Raw genomic sequence first — 16339 nt, 5'->3', positions numbered from 1 at the left:
GGAGCCAAGGACAGGCACGTGGGTGGGAACAGGTATGTGGGCACACAGACCATGGCATCGGGAGGTGCTGATGGATGCCTCTGCTCCGGGACTTGACACCATGATGTACAGGGAGCCTGGAGACATATGGATTTTCAAAGCGGCCACTTTGAATAGAATTACAAACCCTGACCATGTGCATAGTGAGGGCTCTGCCCTGGCAGAGCTACACTTGGTTCATAAACAAGGTGCCTTTTGAGGTCATTCTTGAGAGCTAGGATCCCTGGAGCCACCAAGGAAGATTCCTGGGGAGATGCCCACAGAGGGGCAGACCTATGGATGTGCTGGAGCCAGGAGCCTGGAAACAGGATGACCTTGTTCTCATTTGGGCTTATCACTTCCTGGCTGTGTGGTCCTGGGTAAGACATTCACCACCCCAGCCCTCTGTCTCTTCCTCTTTAAAACGGGATTGATGATGGCTTCTACCTCCCAGGCTTACTATAAAGCCTGAGTCTATTTTAAATCTCTGGAAAAGTTTTAAAGGGAGTGTCTGGGAAAAAGATCTTTGTGGGGGATGGTGGGGTGTTTACTTTTGATCAGCCATTCATTCGGAAGATACTTGCTGAGGTCTGGGTACCCAGTCCAGTGCTGGGTTTCAGAGGTGAGGGAGGTGATGTGAGCACTTGTGGCTGAGGCAGGTCAGTGTTCCCAGCCCTGTACCTGGTCCCCACACAAAGTCAATAGGCCAGATCCAGCCCTGTCCTGCCATGGGCACACCTGAGCTGTGATGCCCATACAGGCCTTCTTATAAGCCCCAGGGTGAATGCTCACCTGAGTTTCCTAGTCTATGCAATTGAGCATTAATGATCTTGACCGTCTCTCAGGAGCCATAAGCAGAAGGTCAAGAAATCAGATGTTGCTCAAGTCAGCAGAGGTGGTGTGAGTGCATGTATCAAGTGTTCAGGATGAGTCCATGGTAATCCACCAGGACAAACACTGGTCATTTAGGGAGAAGAGCATCCCAAGCTGGGCCTTGTTGGCCACTCTCAGGCCACTCTCCTCATGCCCCCGCACTCCAGCACAAGGTCCTCCCCCACTTTCTGGAAACTGCCATTCCTTCTCTCACCTCAGGGCCTTCCCACATGGCTTTTTTGTCCTTGGGAGCCCCTCATTCCCATCCCTTGTCTTGATTAACTCCTGCTCATCCTTCAGAGCACAGCTCAAAGTTTGCTTCCCCAGGGAAGCCTTCCCTGACCCCTAGACTTGGTCAGGTCCTCCCCTGTGCACAGCTTCCTAACACCTAGCACTCTCCCTGCACAGCATTTCCTCACAGTCCAAATAAATAGTCGTTTAACGCCTCTCTCCCCAACTGGATTGTAAGTTTCCTGAGGGCAGGAATTTATATCTGTTTGTTCAGCTTATATCCCCAAAGGGTAACCTTGAGTCTGACTCATGTAGGCAGATAGTAAATAAAATGTGTTGTTTTGAATTAAGTAGAGCTGGGGTGGCCCAGGCCCACCCCTGGGTGCCAGGGCAGGGGGAGGCAGCTAGGGCAGTGCCTGGAGCCGAGGTGCTTCCCATTAGTCCTCATGATTAATTCACAGCCACACTGTGATGGAGTGGGCTTGTCCCCAGTCAGCGCCTCCGCTGGGGCCCACCTGTTAGCGACAAACAAACAAAGGGGATAAATAATGCATTGGGAGCTGAGCCAGGCAAGGCGGCAGTATTGAAATTAATAGGGATTAGCTGAGCAGCTTGAGGATGAAATATTTACCAGGTGGGACTGGGCTTAGGGAGGACAGCCCCCCTTGCAGAGTCCCCAGGCACAGCCAGGCCCTTCTCCAGGGCATCATTGGCTAGGACTGGGGAGCCCCAACACCACTACTACCACCCCCAGATGCCTTGGTTTGCTGAACAGACTGGTGGCTGGACTGCTGAGAGCTCAGGTCCCAGCCAGTCTCCTGGCCCAGCAGGTCTTAAGGAAAGCAAGATACTTGGAAGGAGTGGCAGTGGGGAAGAGGCTGAAGCCCTCAGCACTTTGGAAGCTGGGAACAAAAACCTTGACTAGTTTTCAGGACCTGGGCATGTCGAGGCCTCAGGCAACATGTCAGGGCTGGAGTAGGTTCACCTGTGATCTTGTCTCCCAGCTTCCCTCTTTTTTTTCCAGTTCTTCCTTTCTTCCACTTAATACATGTTTACTGAGGGCCTCTGCACAGGAAACATCAGTGCCCTTGGGTTTGTGGTCTAGCAGGAGGTGACAGGCTATCACAGTGGAGGAACATTGGGTGCTGTGAAAACACATAGAAGGATTCCTAACACAAACATGAGGGCCCAGGTAAGGCACTTCAGAAAATGATAGCAGGGGTTGGGGCTTTCCAGACAAAAGGAAGAGCATGTGAAAAAGCTGAGAAGCAAAAGAGACTGAACTTGGGGGTCGAGCAGGAGAGTGGGTAAGATGAGGCCTTAGAGGGAAACCTGGGCAGATCTCTGGAACTTTATAAAGAAGTTGGGACACTGTCCTGAGAGCTGAGAGGTGCTGCTGTTGGAGGTAGTTGTTGTTTTAATTATGAACTCTTGAACTTTTTACTTTGAACTGATTTTACATTACAGAAAGTTTCTGTGCATCTCTTACCTAGTTTCCCCTAATGTTAACTAGCTTACATAATCACAGTACAATTACTAGCACCAGGAGATGAACATGTGTACTATACTGTTAGCTAAACTGAAGGTCTTACTTGGATTTCACCAGTGTTTCCAATGCTGTCCTTTTTCTGTTCCAGTATCATTGAAGGGTTTTAAGACAGGGAGTGAAATGACCAGATTTGTGGCTTAGAAGGACACCATGGAGGAGATTGGCGGGGGCACTGCTGTCTCCTAGGTGAGAGGTGGTGGTACCCTGGACCACGGTGGTGGTAGTGGGAATATAGGTTTAGAAATCACTGGGAAATATATGGTAGATAAAGCTTAGGGCTGGATAAGTTTGCCCAGGTTGAGAGTAGAAAGTGGCAAGAGAAGAGGGCCAGTGGCAGCTCTAACACCCACTTTGTAGGGATGATCAGACGAAAGATGAGTACAGAGAAGCGGGAGGAGTTGGATAGAGAGGGAAGGTGCTATCGCTAAAGCCAAGGGAGAAGAGTTTCAGGGTGTGAGTAAGGGGCAGTCGAAACCTGAAAAGCTGCTATTGGACTTCAGCCCTGTGAGGTCGTAAGGATCATTAGAGAAAGCGGTTCAGTAAGACTCAGGTGGGGAAATCAGATTTGCAGGGTGGGAAATGAGGAAGACTTTGAGCGGTGGTTAACCTGGTTAGCCAGAAAGTTTGGCCATGAAAAGGAGGAGAGATTGGGTAATGAGACCTTGAGGCTTAACTGGAAACTTTGGTTGTGAAAAGGAGGAGAGATTGGGTACCAGCCACGTGGAAAAAGGAGTTAAGGCAAAGTTGTTTTTAAAGATGGGAGAGATTTGGGACGCCTGAGTGGCTCAGTCAGTTAAGCAACCGACTCTTGGTTTCGGCTCAGGTCGTGATCTCACGGCTTCATGGGTTCAAGCCCCGCATCGGGCTCTGCACTACCAGTGCAGAGCCTGCTTGGGATTCTCTCTCTCCCTCTCTCTCTGCCCCTCCCCCACTCTTACTGTCTCTGTCTCTCTGAAAATAAATGAATAAACTTAAAAAAAATTTTAAAGATGGGAGAGATTTGGTATATTTTCATGCTTATGTGAAGAAAGCAGTGCAGAAAAACAGTAGAGACTATATCAGAGAGAAAGGGGATTGCTCATCACATAAGGCCCCCGAAAAGGAAGGGGAGTGGAGAACCCAGGTGGAGTGAGGGTGGGCTTTAGAAGTGCTGGCTGGGAGGTACCCTCTCTCTTAACAGGTGAGAGGAGAGCGCCTCCTGTGTTTCCTGTGAAGTAAGGCACAAAGGCAGGAGAGGGATGGGAGTGGGGGGAGGGAAGGGGAGGGGGACTTGAGAATGGCAGAAAGTAGAGAATGGAGAGAAAGAGAATGCACACTGATCAGGAACATAGGAGATCGGCTGGGCAGTTTTATATACCCAGTTGAGGTTGAGGACTATGATTTTATGAGTGTCCCTACTCTATATGGTTGCAGTGTTCTCTAGTCACATTTAGCCCAGTGCAAACATAGAGAAGGCGGTTTGTGTTTTTTCCAGGCAAGAGTGATGGAAGGAAAAGGGAGAAAGAAAGGATTGAGATGACGGACCATGGACTCCAAGGTCCTGCGTGAGGTGTGTCGGTTACGTTGCTAGGACAGAAACTGCTTAGTACATACCTAATATCCGTTGTGTTCCTTCCTCACTGAATGGAGGAGCCCTTGTAGGGGCAGTAGTGTGTACCCAGTTAAAACGCTATTTTTTTAATTCCTCATACAGCTAGATAGGGTTATGTCCCTGAGTTCTGGCCAGTGAGATAGAAGGAAAAGCGTTGTGTGGGACCTTCAGGAACAGTACTTAAGAGGAAGTGACTCAGTCAGGAAGTACATCATTCTTGCTGTTTCCTTCCTCCTCTTTCCTAAAATGTGGATGTGATGCTTGGAGCACCTGCAACCATTTTGGACCATACGATAACCTAGAAATTGGAAGCAACATGCTGAAAGGGGCAGAAAGAAGTCTGAGCCCCTGATGACTCTGTGGAGCTGTAGGACTTTTAGTCACCTTAGATTGCAAGCCACAGACATAAAAAATTTTTCTTCATTAAGTTGTATGTTCTTCGCCTCTCTGTTTTCACGTGGGTTCCCATCAAAACTTGACTCTTTTAGCCTTTTTAGTAGTAACATGGCCTGTGTCTTGAGATATAACAGGAAACAATTTGGTCATATGTTTCAAGAGAGCATAACAGGAGTAACCAACTTCCTGGCTTGAAATGACAGCGCACTCATTGCCCTTTGCCCTCCCTCCTCCCTTTAGCTAAGTTTATGTTATAAGGTGCATTTGTTATATCATTCTCTTTCCTGTCTGTACCTTCTATATCAGTTACTATGCTTCTGGCTACAAGAAAAAGAAAACCCAGTGCAAGATACCTTAAATAATAGGATTTATTACCTCACAAAAGTTTAGACATAAGATGATGCTAGGGTTAGTTAATTCAGCATCTCAGCAATGTCATAAAGGACCCAGATTTTTTCCATTTTTCTGTTCTTTTATCTTCAACATGTTCTTCGCAGGCTAACTCCCCTCACGGTTGGAAGATGGCTTCTGCAGTCCCAGACATTATGTGCAGACATGAAAACATCCAGCAGAATATAAAGGACTATTTCCTCCTCATGTTTCTCTTCATAAGAGTGAAGTTTTCCTTGAAGGTCTTTCAGCAAACTTACCCTCACATCTCAGTAGCCAGAACCCAAGGCCACCCCTAAACCAATGACCGGCAAGAGGGATAGGATCTCCACAAGTGGCTCAGACACAGAAGATTCACCCTGGTCGTGTGAGGGAGGAGTGAGTTCTGCCAGGTTGGCAGAAAGGGAATGGCTATTGAGTGAGCAGTCAAAAGTAGGGAAGAAAGTGAAGAGAGGAGGTAGGTGGTTTATCTGGAAAGAGTAGAGGTATTAATGTTTCAAGGTTCCAGTGAGATGAAAGAAAAGTGTATTATTGCCAGTAACTAGGAAGATTTGAATTTAATATTTCAAAGGACGAGCAGTGGAGGATGTTAAAAAGGTAGAAAGTGTAACTGTGGAAATGAGTGGAAATAAGATACAGTAGAAATGGTCATTAGTGCTGAGGTCAAAGAACCAAGAGACTGGCAGCAAGTTTCTCAAATGACAGGTTATAGAGGCTAGGACAAGCAGGTCTCTTGAGAAGGAGGTAGCCAGGGTCTGGATTGATAGCACATGCTCACAAGTAAGGTTTCACATAGGCTGCTGGCACACAGGTCTGGGGCCAGGTCACAGGTGCCTGGGGCAATACTGGCAAATAGCCTAACCTCTCTGTATCCCAATGTTCCCATTTTGGAAAAAAAAAAATCTACCCTGGTTGGTCAGGCCACTCTGGAAAGGGGTAAGGCCATCACCTTCCTATTAAAGCCACTCAGGGACCTTCAGAAGATAGTCCCTCAGGAGACCCCTAGGGACAAGGTAAGATGGAAGCTTGGTTGGGGCAGAGATGGCTGCCAGTAATGGCAGATGTGCTCAACTATTCTCGGTAGCTGCCTCTTCTCCTTGCCCCTCCCCATCCAGGTCCCCTTCACTTGGCTGTTATCTGACTACCCTCTGGCACTTCCAGCTGTAGTATTCCAGAGTCAGAAGGAGGGTGAGGCTTCTCAGTCCCTCTGTCTGGATGGGGCCTTGGCTGGGAATGAGTGGGGGAGGCGGGCACCCGTTGTCATGGCCAGAACAGCCGCCCTGTTACTCTGGCGTATTTCACTTTTAATTCTGACATATAATGTAATGATCTTTTTTAAGGCCCGATGATATTATCTGCCTGACTAGATTATTGAGTCTTCATCATCTCCAGATAAATTTATGGCCAGGACGAGGCTCAGGATTTATCATCAGTCAATAGAGCTCGATACTCTAACAAGGCGTGTAATAAGATATACATATTTAATGATCCAAGGGGAGGAGCGCTAATGGGAGCCCAGAGTGAGTGGTCCACAGGGCTGGGGCTCTGCCCTAGGGCTGCCATAGCTGTAGGGGCATGGACGTGGTCTCTGCCCTGTGGTCCCCAACTCTGGCCTGTCTCATGACCACCTGAGACTCTTCCTTGTTAAGATCCAGAGGGAGAGGCAGACAGGGAAAGGAAGAGGAGGCAGTAGGGACAGTGTCAGAGCTGGGGCCTAGGCCTCTTCAGCCCAAAGCATGTAGAGACGCCCCAACAGAGAAGTCCTCTCCTTGCTTCTGGGCCCAGGGTAGGGGAGTAGCGATGTCCTTAGACCTGTACGCCCAGGCCCCTGAGCATTAGGGCGGGCCCACAAGGGGAGGGAGTGCCGGGGCTGCGTGCCCAGGCCGCGCTGATGGTGACGGATGGTTTTTCATTACAGCCTCTCAGGTCCTGCCCGCGCCCTGTGTGGAAATTCTATTTATTCCCTAATTTGTAAAAATTCCCTCTTTATCTGATCCCAATCAGGGCGGGGTAATTGGCTCTCTGGGGCAGCGGCTGGGGTCCTTGATGAAGAGCTATGTGGATGTACCCAGCCCGGCCCCCACCCAGCCCGCCACCAGGGCCCACAATTAATAATGATTTGCAAATGGCAGACAAGCAATAACACAGAAAGATGTGGCGTCCGTGCTGCCTCTTCATTTCCTCCCCTCGCAGATATAAATGGCCACAGAACAAAAACCCAGCACTATAAATTCTGGAATTAGTTATTCACTGCGATAAATGGGGCCTAGAGCCACCAGCCCCTCTCCCACCACCCTTCTTGCCTGCTTTCCCTGATGAAGGTCTGTCCCCAGGTGTGTTCCTGGGCCTGACCCCTGCTCCTCTGTATCTTTGGCTCCTGACACATTTCCCTAGCTCCCTCCTAGACCGTGGACTATAGCTACCCTTTCCTGTGTGGCCCATAGTTGGGAGTGGTCACCTGCTTTGGATCTGTAGCTTCCTCAGGCTCTGCCTCTCACTGACCTGTCTTGGCTACTCAAGCTGGCCCTGTCCCCACTCTGCACTAGGGTTTGAATGGAGGTGACAGGTCCTGCCTGGCCCGGGAGTCTGGATAAGATTTGGTCTTGGGTGTCTTCTTTGGCATTTGGGATCAATCCAGTCCATTTGCCTGGCCAAGTGTGAGTTGGGCTCCTAGTAGCCAAATGTGATGTAAGTGACATAAGGGCTTTGATGCCTGCTTACTGGCCAGGCTGTTGTGGGATGTTGGCACAAGCGTTTCCGGGCACTATGCCCTCTCGGCCAGGCGCATCCTCTCCCCGCCCCCCAAGTGGCTGTGAGCTGGCGGGTAATGGGCGTGTAATGGCCTCATTTCCATGCCCGGCCTCCAGGAGCGGCGGTAAGTGTTTGATTGCCTTAATTTCCAAACACATCATTATCCCAGCTTTACCAGCGCTTAATAAACACTTTATGAGGATTTTTTTAAAAACATCTTCGGTCCGCATACTTCTCTGAAGTGATAAACTCTAATTAAGTCTAATATTTAAAAATATGGTAATGGTGAGTTGTTTGAATAAGTGGACTGCATTTCTGTAATTTCATTATTACGTAAAACACGCTAATTATTTGGAGCGCGCTTATTACGGAGAGAGAAATCGCCTGCTAATCAAGATGAAATTGCCTTTTCCCCTTATTGTGGAACCACCGTCATCCTTCACCATCAGCCCTGTGGCACCTCCAGGCACCTCGGTGGGGTGGAGGGGGCAGCAGGGAGGGGCTGGAAGAAGGGGTCACTTTGGAGTTGAGGCTATAAGGGCCCTGCCTTGTGGGAAGCAAAGGGAGGTATGGGAGCCGTGTCTGTGGGGAGAGGAGTGTATATCTGGGAGTGGTGTCGGGTGGGCCAAGGTAGCCCTGTCTGGGCTCCCAGGGGACTATGTGGGCCATGTCTGGGACAAGGAACAGGGGGTTGTGGGATATCAGTATTACTGCTGGAATAACATTATTATTGGGTATTATTGGAATAGCAACCACAATAATAATCACTAACCCAGCCACTGTTTTAAGTACTTCACAAATAAAAACTCATTTCATCTTTTCAACAACCCTTTGAGGGACGTAGTTACTATAATTATCATTATTGTTGCCATTTTAGAAAAGAAGAAACCAAGACACAGAGAGGTGAAATAAAAGTATGGTAACTTGCTCAAGTTCACAGTTACTTTTTTGGGGTTTATTTATTTATTTGGGGGGAGTGGGGAGATAGCACAAGCAAGAGAGGGGGAGAGAGAGAATCCCAAGCAGGCCCTGCACTGTCAGCACAGAGCCAGACGGGAGGCTCAAACCCACAAACTGTGAGATCATGACCTGAGCCAAAACCAAGACTCGGACACTTAACCAATAGCCATCCAGGCACCCCTCAAGTTCATAGTTTTAAAGTGATGGAGTTTGAATTCGAACCCAGAATCTAAGGATATTCAGGGGCCCTCTTCTGGTTCAGTCCTAAATTCACTGCCTTGGCTCCTATCTTCCTTCTAAACTACCATTTGCTGTTGTAACCTGAATTGTACCCAGCTGTAGCTTGAGATGCTGGCCCCCAGCGTAGAGTTGCCCAGTTAGCAAATAAAAATATAGGACACCAATTAAATTTGAATTTCAGGCAAACAACAAATACTTTTTTAGTATAAGTATGTCCCATCTGGGGCTGAGGACTTATTAATCTCACAGTCCTGTGTCAAGCAGGCCCAGCATTGACCCCATTAGCCCTTTGCTTGATGCTTGCCAGGCATGATGCTTGCCAAGATGTCCAAACAGAAGGATGTCGTGGCAAAATGAGGTTCTAGAAGATCAATACACCAGGGTTCTTGCTCTCTCATCCTTACCAAGATTCCTGCTCCCAGTTCTATTCTCCCCACCCTGTCTTTGTTGGTCCCTGCTCCATGGGCTCTGGCCCCATTCCTCACCAGCTCCTGGAGATCACTAATAAAGTGTGTTACCAGGCTGAGCTTTTTAGACAGGAGGCCTCAGGTTTGTCTGAATCTTCCTTTAGGCCACACTGCATTGCAGCCTTATAAGGTCAGCAGCTTGTCACCCTGTTGCCCCTGATGTCTCCCACTCCATTTTGCCTCTTTGATCATTTCGTGTTCATTCTCTTTCCTAGCTCCAACAGACTCACGTATGGGAATTGTATATATAATAGAGGCATCATTTCAGAAGGGTGGGGAAAGTGTAGACAGTTCAATCAATGGTGATAGGACAGCGGCTGACCACTAGGGAAAAAAGTAAAGTTAGATCTTCTATTTCTCACCATATACGAAAGTAAATTCCAGACAGATTAAAAAGTTAAATATAAAAACAAAGTATTAGAAGAAAATATATGATAGTTTTCTAATAGCACTGGGATAGGGAAGGCCTTTTTAAGCGAGATACAAAGCCTAGAAGCTGTAAAGGAAATGCCCAGTACATTTAGATGTCCCATAGGAATCTCAAGATTTAACACTAAGGTCATCACTGTCCTAAACCTATACCACTTCTGGTTTGCCTTATCTCCATGAATGGCACTAAGATCCTAGACTCACACCCCTGCACCCCTACATCCTGATTCCCTCATCAAGGCTTGCTCATTCATTCTGTTTCCTAAAACTCTCTTGCCTCTGTCCACTTCTCCATATCATGGATATATCCCCACCTCTATCTCCACTGCTGCTGGCCTGATTCTGGGCCACCATTTCTGGTCTGGACATAGTACAGTCTGCTAATTGGTGTCTATGCCTTCAGAGTTAACCCTGTCTTCCTCTTCCTCAAGCATGTTAGTATTTCCCCATCATTCCCAGAATAATAAACTCAAGCTCTTTAGCTTGCCATCTAGTCTCCAGGGTCTCTTCTGGCCAGTCACTGCTAACCTTGCCAGCTTCAGCTCTTGCCATTCTCCTGCCTCTTATTCTTCGTCATCCCCACCTGCCCACTTAAGTTTTTTGGGACACTCTATGTTTCCCCTCCAGCAGTGTGCCCGTGCTATTCACTATTCAAGACTACCTCCCCACTTCAACCCCAGGTTGCTGGCAAGTGCCTCCCACATGCCTCCTACTTCTGCCTAGCTTTATCCTCCCAGGAACCTTTCTTGATTCTTAGTGCCTTTTCTGTGCTGCCTTTCCCATAGCACTGCTCACACCCCACCACTTACATGTCTGTCTCTGAGCTCCTTGAGGGCAGGGAGCAAGTGAGTCTGTGCAGCCAGTCCTGTGACTCAGCATGGCCTGTGTGTGCCCAGCACACAGAAATGTCAGTGTGTATTTGCTGAACGAATGAGTATATGAATAAACTCCTTGAACAGGGCCCCTTCCCTCCTGAGGGTGGCCCTGGCCCAGGCCCTACTTCCTGCCCTCTACTGTTCAATTTCCAGACAACTGCAGCTAACTGGAGCACGTCAGCCTCAGGTCATTGCCCTGTGTAAGCTCTCACTAGGTGTCCTAAATCATCTGAGCCACCCTTCCACTAGCAGCTTTGCCAAGCAGATATTTGACTACCTTTGAGCCCAGGCAGCAAGCTTATCCTTTGTTAGGTACTCGCCCACTCACCTCCCTGAGGGATTTAAGCTGCTGCACATCTCACCTTATAGTCTTGGAAATATAAAAATATTTCCAGCATTAAGAATATTAATGTCTGGGGTGCCTGGGTGGCTCAGTCGGTTAAGCATTCGACTTCAGCTCAGGTCAGGATCTCATGGTTCGTGGGTTCGAGCCCTGCGTCAGGCTCTGTGCTGACAGCTCAGAGCCTGGAGCCTGCTTTGGATTCTGTGTCTCCCTCTCTGCCCCTCCCCTGCTCATGCTCTGTCTCTATCTCAAAAATAAATAAACATTTAAAAAATTAAGAATATTAATGCCCAAGGGGCTCCTAGGTGACTCATTCGGTTAAGTGTCTGACTCTTCTTGATTTCGGCTCAGGTCACAGCCTCACCATTTGTGAGATTGAGTTGCATGTCAGGCTGTGCGCTGACAGCTCAGAGCCTGCTTGGGATTCTCTCTCCCTCTCTCTCTGCCCCCCTCTCTATTCACTTCTCTCTCTCTCTCAATCTCTCTCAAAAATAAACTTCAAAAAAAAAAAAAAAAAAAAAAGGAATGTTAATGCCCAAAACAGAAGATCATCTTGTCACAAGCTGATGATCTCACAGGAACATAAAAACAGGTTAGGCTTCTAGAATTTGGAGGTAAGGAAAACCTACTTTGGAGGCCTCCACTGTGGGCACAAGACTGTGTCCCCTCCACCCCAACCCCTTATCATAACAGCTTTAGGCTGGCCTCATTAGCTCACCTCAGTGAGAGGAGCCAGAAGGGGGTGCTGCTGACCCAGGTGGCCCCAGGGCTTCAAGCTAAGGACTCTCCTAGAGGCCATGTTGTCATCAGCCTCACCCTGCTGCTGTCTCTTGCTGAACTCCTGGCCTGTTAAAAGCCCCAGACTTGGGCATCTGGGTGGCTCAATCGGTTACACATCTGACTTCAGCTCAGGTCATGATCTCACAGTTCGTGAGTTCGAATCCCTCATCAGGTGAGCGCAAGCCTCACTTGTCTCTCTCTGCCCCTTCTGGGATTCTCTCTCTTTCTTTCTCTGCCTTTGCTCACTTGTGCCCCCTCTCTCTCTAAAAACAAAAACAAAAAACAAAAACCCCAGATCTGTCTCTTAGCTTCTGCCCCATTTCCTCATTTTCTACCTGTACTACTGACTTTTTAAACTGATCAGGAGGTTGCACTGGCTCTTAGAAAGGCTTCAAGGGCTAGAAAAAGAGCCTGGCTGGAAGCCAATAACTGCCATACTACTGACTTGGTGAACTGAAACAAACGTCCTCCCCAATCTGGATCTCTTTTTCTTTGTTGTAGTGGACCAGTTACAACAAGTTAGACTCCAGAATCCTCAGTAAACAGGGTCAGTAGTCAGTCAGAGTCTGTGGAGTGAATGACAATTGCTTTCATCAAGTGCGCTGGCTCCTATGTCATCTGTGCCATAGATTGTACAGTGTATACCTTCTCACCATTGGGTCATCCAGGAAACTAGCATCCTTGCCTTCCCTTCAAGAAGAGGAGATATTCCAAACATAAAGCATGTACAAAGACGTGGGGCGGGGGGGGGGGGGGGTGAGTATCACCTGCTCAGTACTCACAATTAACAAAGGTAGCCCATGATCACCCCTAGTAAGGGGAACCTGAAGTTCAAAGAAACTAAGCACTTGCCGCAGGCACACAACCAGTGAGCAAAGTTTAGACTAGAAACAGGTCTCTGATTCCAAAAGCCACTTTGTCATGTTCAGACAACAGTGGTTCCTTGAGATTGGAACAGGGATTGGGGATAGAGAATGGCAGGGGTAAGACCAGCGAGAGCAGGGACCCGTTTTTACAGGGCCTTTACCTTTAAGTCATATTAAAGAGTAGAGCTTTGAACCTGAGGGCAGGGGGAGCCACTGAAGGGATTTAAAGAGACAAGGATGTGATCAGATTTGTGTAAGAAAGATCACTTGGGCTACAAGCGAATGGATTAGAGGGGGAAAAAAGAAGACAGGCTGTGCAAGAGCAAGAGATGGAGGGGGTCTACACTGGGGGGTGGCTGCCAGAATGAAGGGAAGTAGATGATTAGACAGAACAAGAAGATAAAATCCACAGTTTATACTTGAGATTTGGGGAGAGAGAGGGCAAAGTGTCAAGCCTGATTTTCAGGTTTCTTGGGATAGTGAAGACATGTGGTGAAGGAAATTCGTTCATTACTGAACATTTTGAGTTTGTATGGATATCTAGAAAGAGATGTTCCAGAACTCAGGAGAGGTGTAGGCTGGAAACAGCGATCTTCAGGGGTGGATGAAGCCAGCCAGTGAGTGTGTCAAGTGTGGGGAGGTCAAGGACAGACTGGGGCCCAGCACAGGTGGGAGGTTAGTGCTTGCCCACTGGATGGCTGGGGGCCTGGGGGGAGGGGCTGGGCACATCACTTGGGCCGGGGGAGGCAGATTGAGCAATTTGTCCAGCAATGAGGGAGGAGCCAGATGAAGTCAATAGAAAACTAATTTTCTTTTCTGCTGGAAGAAATGAGGTGTGTGGCCGCTGGGTAATTGCAGATAACGAGGGGACTTATTCTTAATATGCACAGCGGCCATGGTCCCCAGAGTGCAGGAGACAGGAAGGATTGGAGGTGCCCTGACAAGGCCAGACTTCTTTGGAAAGAAAAGCACCCTATCATAGCCCTTTTGACAGTACCGTCATAGCCTCTGGACCCTATCATAAACCCTCCTGTTCCTGGGGCCCTTCCTGCCCCATCTCCACCCTGCCCCTCCTATCCAGATCTTCCTGCCCCCTTCCCCTTCTGTCAGCTGCCTCACTCCTCCTATCACAGCCCCTCCCTCCACCCTCCCCCCGCCCCCCCCCCCCCCCCAGCACAGGCATACACACTAAGGGAGACAAATGACGGGGCCTCAGCAGAGCGGGGCGCGTGTCCGGCCCATAAACCACGGGGATGGGTCACGTCTGGAGTTGCCATGGCCGCCACTATCCACCCATCCGTCTTCCCACTGTCCTGCCTCAGACCAGCCCTCATGGTTTCCTGAGTCCCTGGAGGGAAAAGGTGTCTGAGGCCTGTGTCACCTTTCCATGCCCACATCCCCCATGGGTACATTCATGTTGAGGTCTTATGTGACGGGACCCTGTGTGACTTCTCTGCTCTAAATAGGGCCTACAGAGTCATGTCTGACTAGTGACACAGGCCCCAGGCTGACCAAGACTCCCATTCCCACAGTCCTTTTCTAGCTTTTTTGGGCCCCATTTCCTAGTCTAAGGTTCTAGTAAAGGCAGGCTGGAGGTGCTTAATGAAAGGGGTTGGCCCTTGACAGATGCTGAGGCCTTCTGACCCCACCTTGACCTTATCACAGCCCCACACCTGATGATGACATCGAAGTATGTTTCTGCAATCACAGCATCGATCCCATGAGGGCTGGTAGCGGCTGAGGTCCTGGTTATGGCCCAGGAGCATCTATGGGAGGTGGGAGAAGTATGGGGGGAGAAGCAGGTGGAAGGGATGGGGATCTGGCTGCTGCTCTGAGCAATGGAACAGAAAAACCCTGGGCACTTGGGCCATTTGTGTCCTTGGCTTTATGTAGAGGGACAAGTGTTGGGCAGCTGCACCTCCTGCTGGTGGTGTTAAAACAAGTCCTGGCCCATGTCCATGATCCTGAAGCCCTGGAGTACCTGCTCCTGCAGCTGCCACGGTTCTAGGAGTTTTGAGCATGGAGTTTCTTACAGGGACCAGTACTGGAGAAACTGCTGTGACAGTTTCTGGCAGGTGCAGACATTTAGATACAGCTAGAGGCAGGGTTTAGATTGAGTACACATGCATGTCTAGTAGAAGATCGCTGGCCAGAGTATCAAAGGACCACAAAGCTGGCCCTCTCCACTGGCTGCACAGGAGCAAGTGCCCAGGCAAGTTGCTGTTGGAGCACACAAGCCTGGGCCCCAGAGCAGGTCTCCCAGGGCCCCAGCTCAAAAGTGCCAAGACTTGTGCCTTGTTACCAGTGATTATGGCCCAGGCCACATCTCTCTCACACACGCAAGTGCCGGCAAAGTCACCCTGGCCGTGGGCGTGATGAATGGCCGCACAGTAATGAAATGGAGACATCAAGGCGGGTGGCGGGAAGACGGAGTGTGGCGGACGGGCCGTCCCCACGCGGCGGCAACAAGAAGGATCGCCCAGCGGCCGGGGGCCGTCAAGGGAGAAATTACACATTTACTCTGCCTTTTTCTTACTGCGACGGCGCCCATACATCACCGCTGGGGCCGGGGCGGGACATGCCGGCCAATTTCCAGCATGAATTATGGGACTGAGCAGCATTGAGACCAGGCTTCCCGCCGGCCCAGTATCACCCAGCCCAGCCTGAGGCTGGAGATGCTGCCACCAGGGCACAGGACCCCCCTCCCTCTTTTGGAGCCTGTGGCTCTTGAGTCTGACCCTGCTCCCCATCGCCACCCATGTAAGGGCACCTATGGGCACAGAGGGAAACGACCTGAGGCCCATCTAAATGTCTTCTCTTCTTCTTCTTAGATGACTGCAAGAACATTGCCAACATCATGAAGACACTTGCGTATCAAGGCTTCATCTTCAAGCAGACATCGAAGCCGTTCTGATTGGCCGAGGACGGGATGGGGCAGGACAGGGTAGCTGCTTGGCCCAGCCCAGAACCCTCCTTTCCCTCACCAGAGGGGAAAAGGGAGAGTGGCACAGCTCTACATCCAGAGTGTCCCCCAGCCTGCCCTGTGGGCTTGTGCCCGGGGTAAGGGCTTGGCCACTTGGCCCCTCTGGAGCAGACACTTTGTGGCCCCCACCCCAACCCCCCAACCTCAGCCCAGTATTAGCCCCTCCCATTGTGGGCCTGGGCTAGGGGGACCCAGGCACTCACCGCCTCCTCCCTGGTACACAGGCTTCTGCCGGGGCCACCAAGCCCCCCTGTGCCCCCTCCCATCTGTAGTGCATGGTGTGTGGTGCCCCCAGGGCTCCAGGACAGATCAGGCCCCACCTTGTGTCTACCCCCATCCCCGCTGTGAACGTGCCACTGAATAAAGTCGGGGAAACGAGGCTCTGGGTGTGTGTGGACCAGGTGCTGCTGTGCCTGATGCTGTCAAAATACGTACAAAGGTTAGAGCATGTTCTGGGCTGCTCTGCTCAAGGCCACCAGTGTGGATGGCAATCACTGGAGCACCTGTGAGACCCTCACTGAATAGTCACAGGGCTACAGGGGCTGTCTGAGCACACGGCAATGTTTGAAGTTGCTGGTATCTGAGGCCACTGCTGTG

General features: G+C 49.8%; 1 protein-coding gene across 8 annotated transcripts in view; it reads left to right on the top strand.

Annotated features, from left to right (window-relative positions):
• ERI3 (ERI1 exoribonuclease family member 3) overlaps positions 1-16121 on the top strand; it is a 127920-nt gene extending 111799 nt beyond the window's left edge. For 6 of the 8 annotated variants that reach the window (XM_042950773.1, XM_042950778.1, XM_042950776.1 and 3 more), the window contains one exon: positions 15591-16121. In XM_042950773.1, the coding sequence (XP_042806707.1) occupies positions 15591-15673 (83 nt within the window). In that variant the 3' untranslated portion in view covers positions 15674-16121. Of the gene's footprint in view, positions 1-2759; positions 2858-5155; positions 8627-15590 lie in introns of those variants that run through there. The other 2 variants (XM_042950772.1, XM_042950774.1) reach the window with 2 other exon arrangements.
• Positions 16122-16339: the final 218 nt, after the last annotated feature.

This window comes from Panthera leo, chromosome C1 (assembly GCF_018350215.1).
Source record: "Panthera leo isolate Ple1 chromosome C1, P.leo_Ple1_pat1.1, whole genome shotgun sequence".
NCBI classification, from domain to species: domain Eukaryota; kingdom Metazoa; phylum Chordata; class Mammalia; order Carnivora; family Felidae; genus Panthera; species Panthera leo.
Note: the sequence above shows the minus strand (reverse complement) of the source record. Positions and strands in the feature narration are given on the sequence as shown.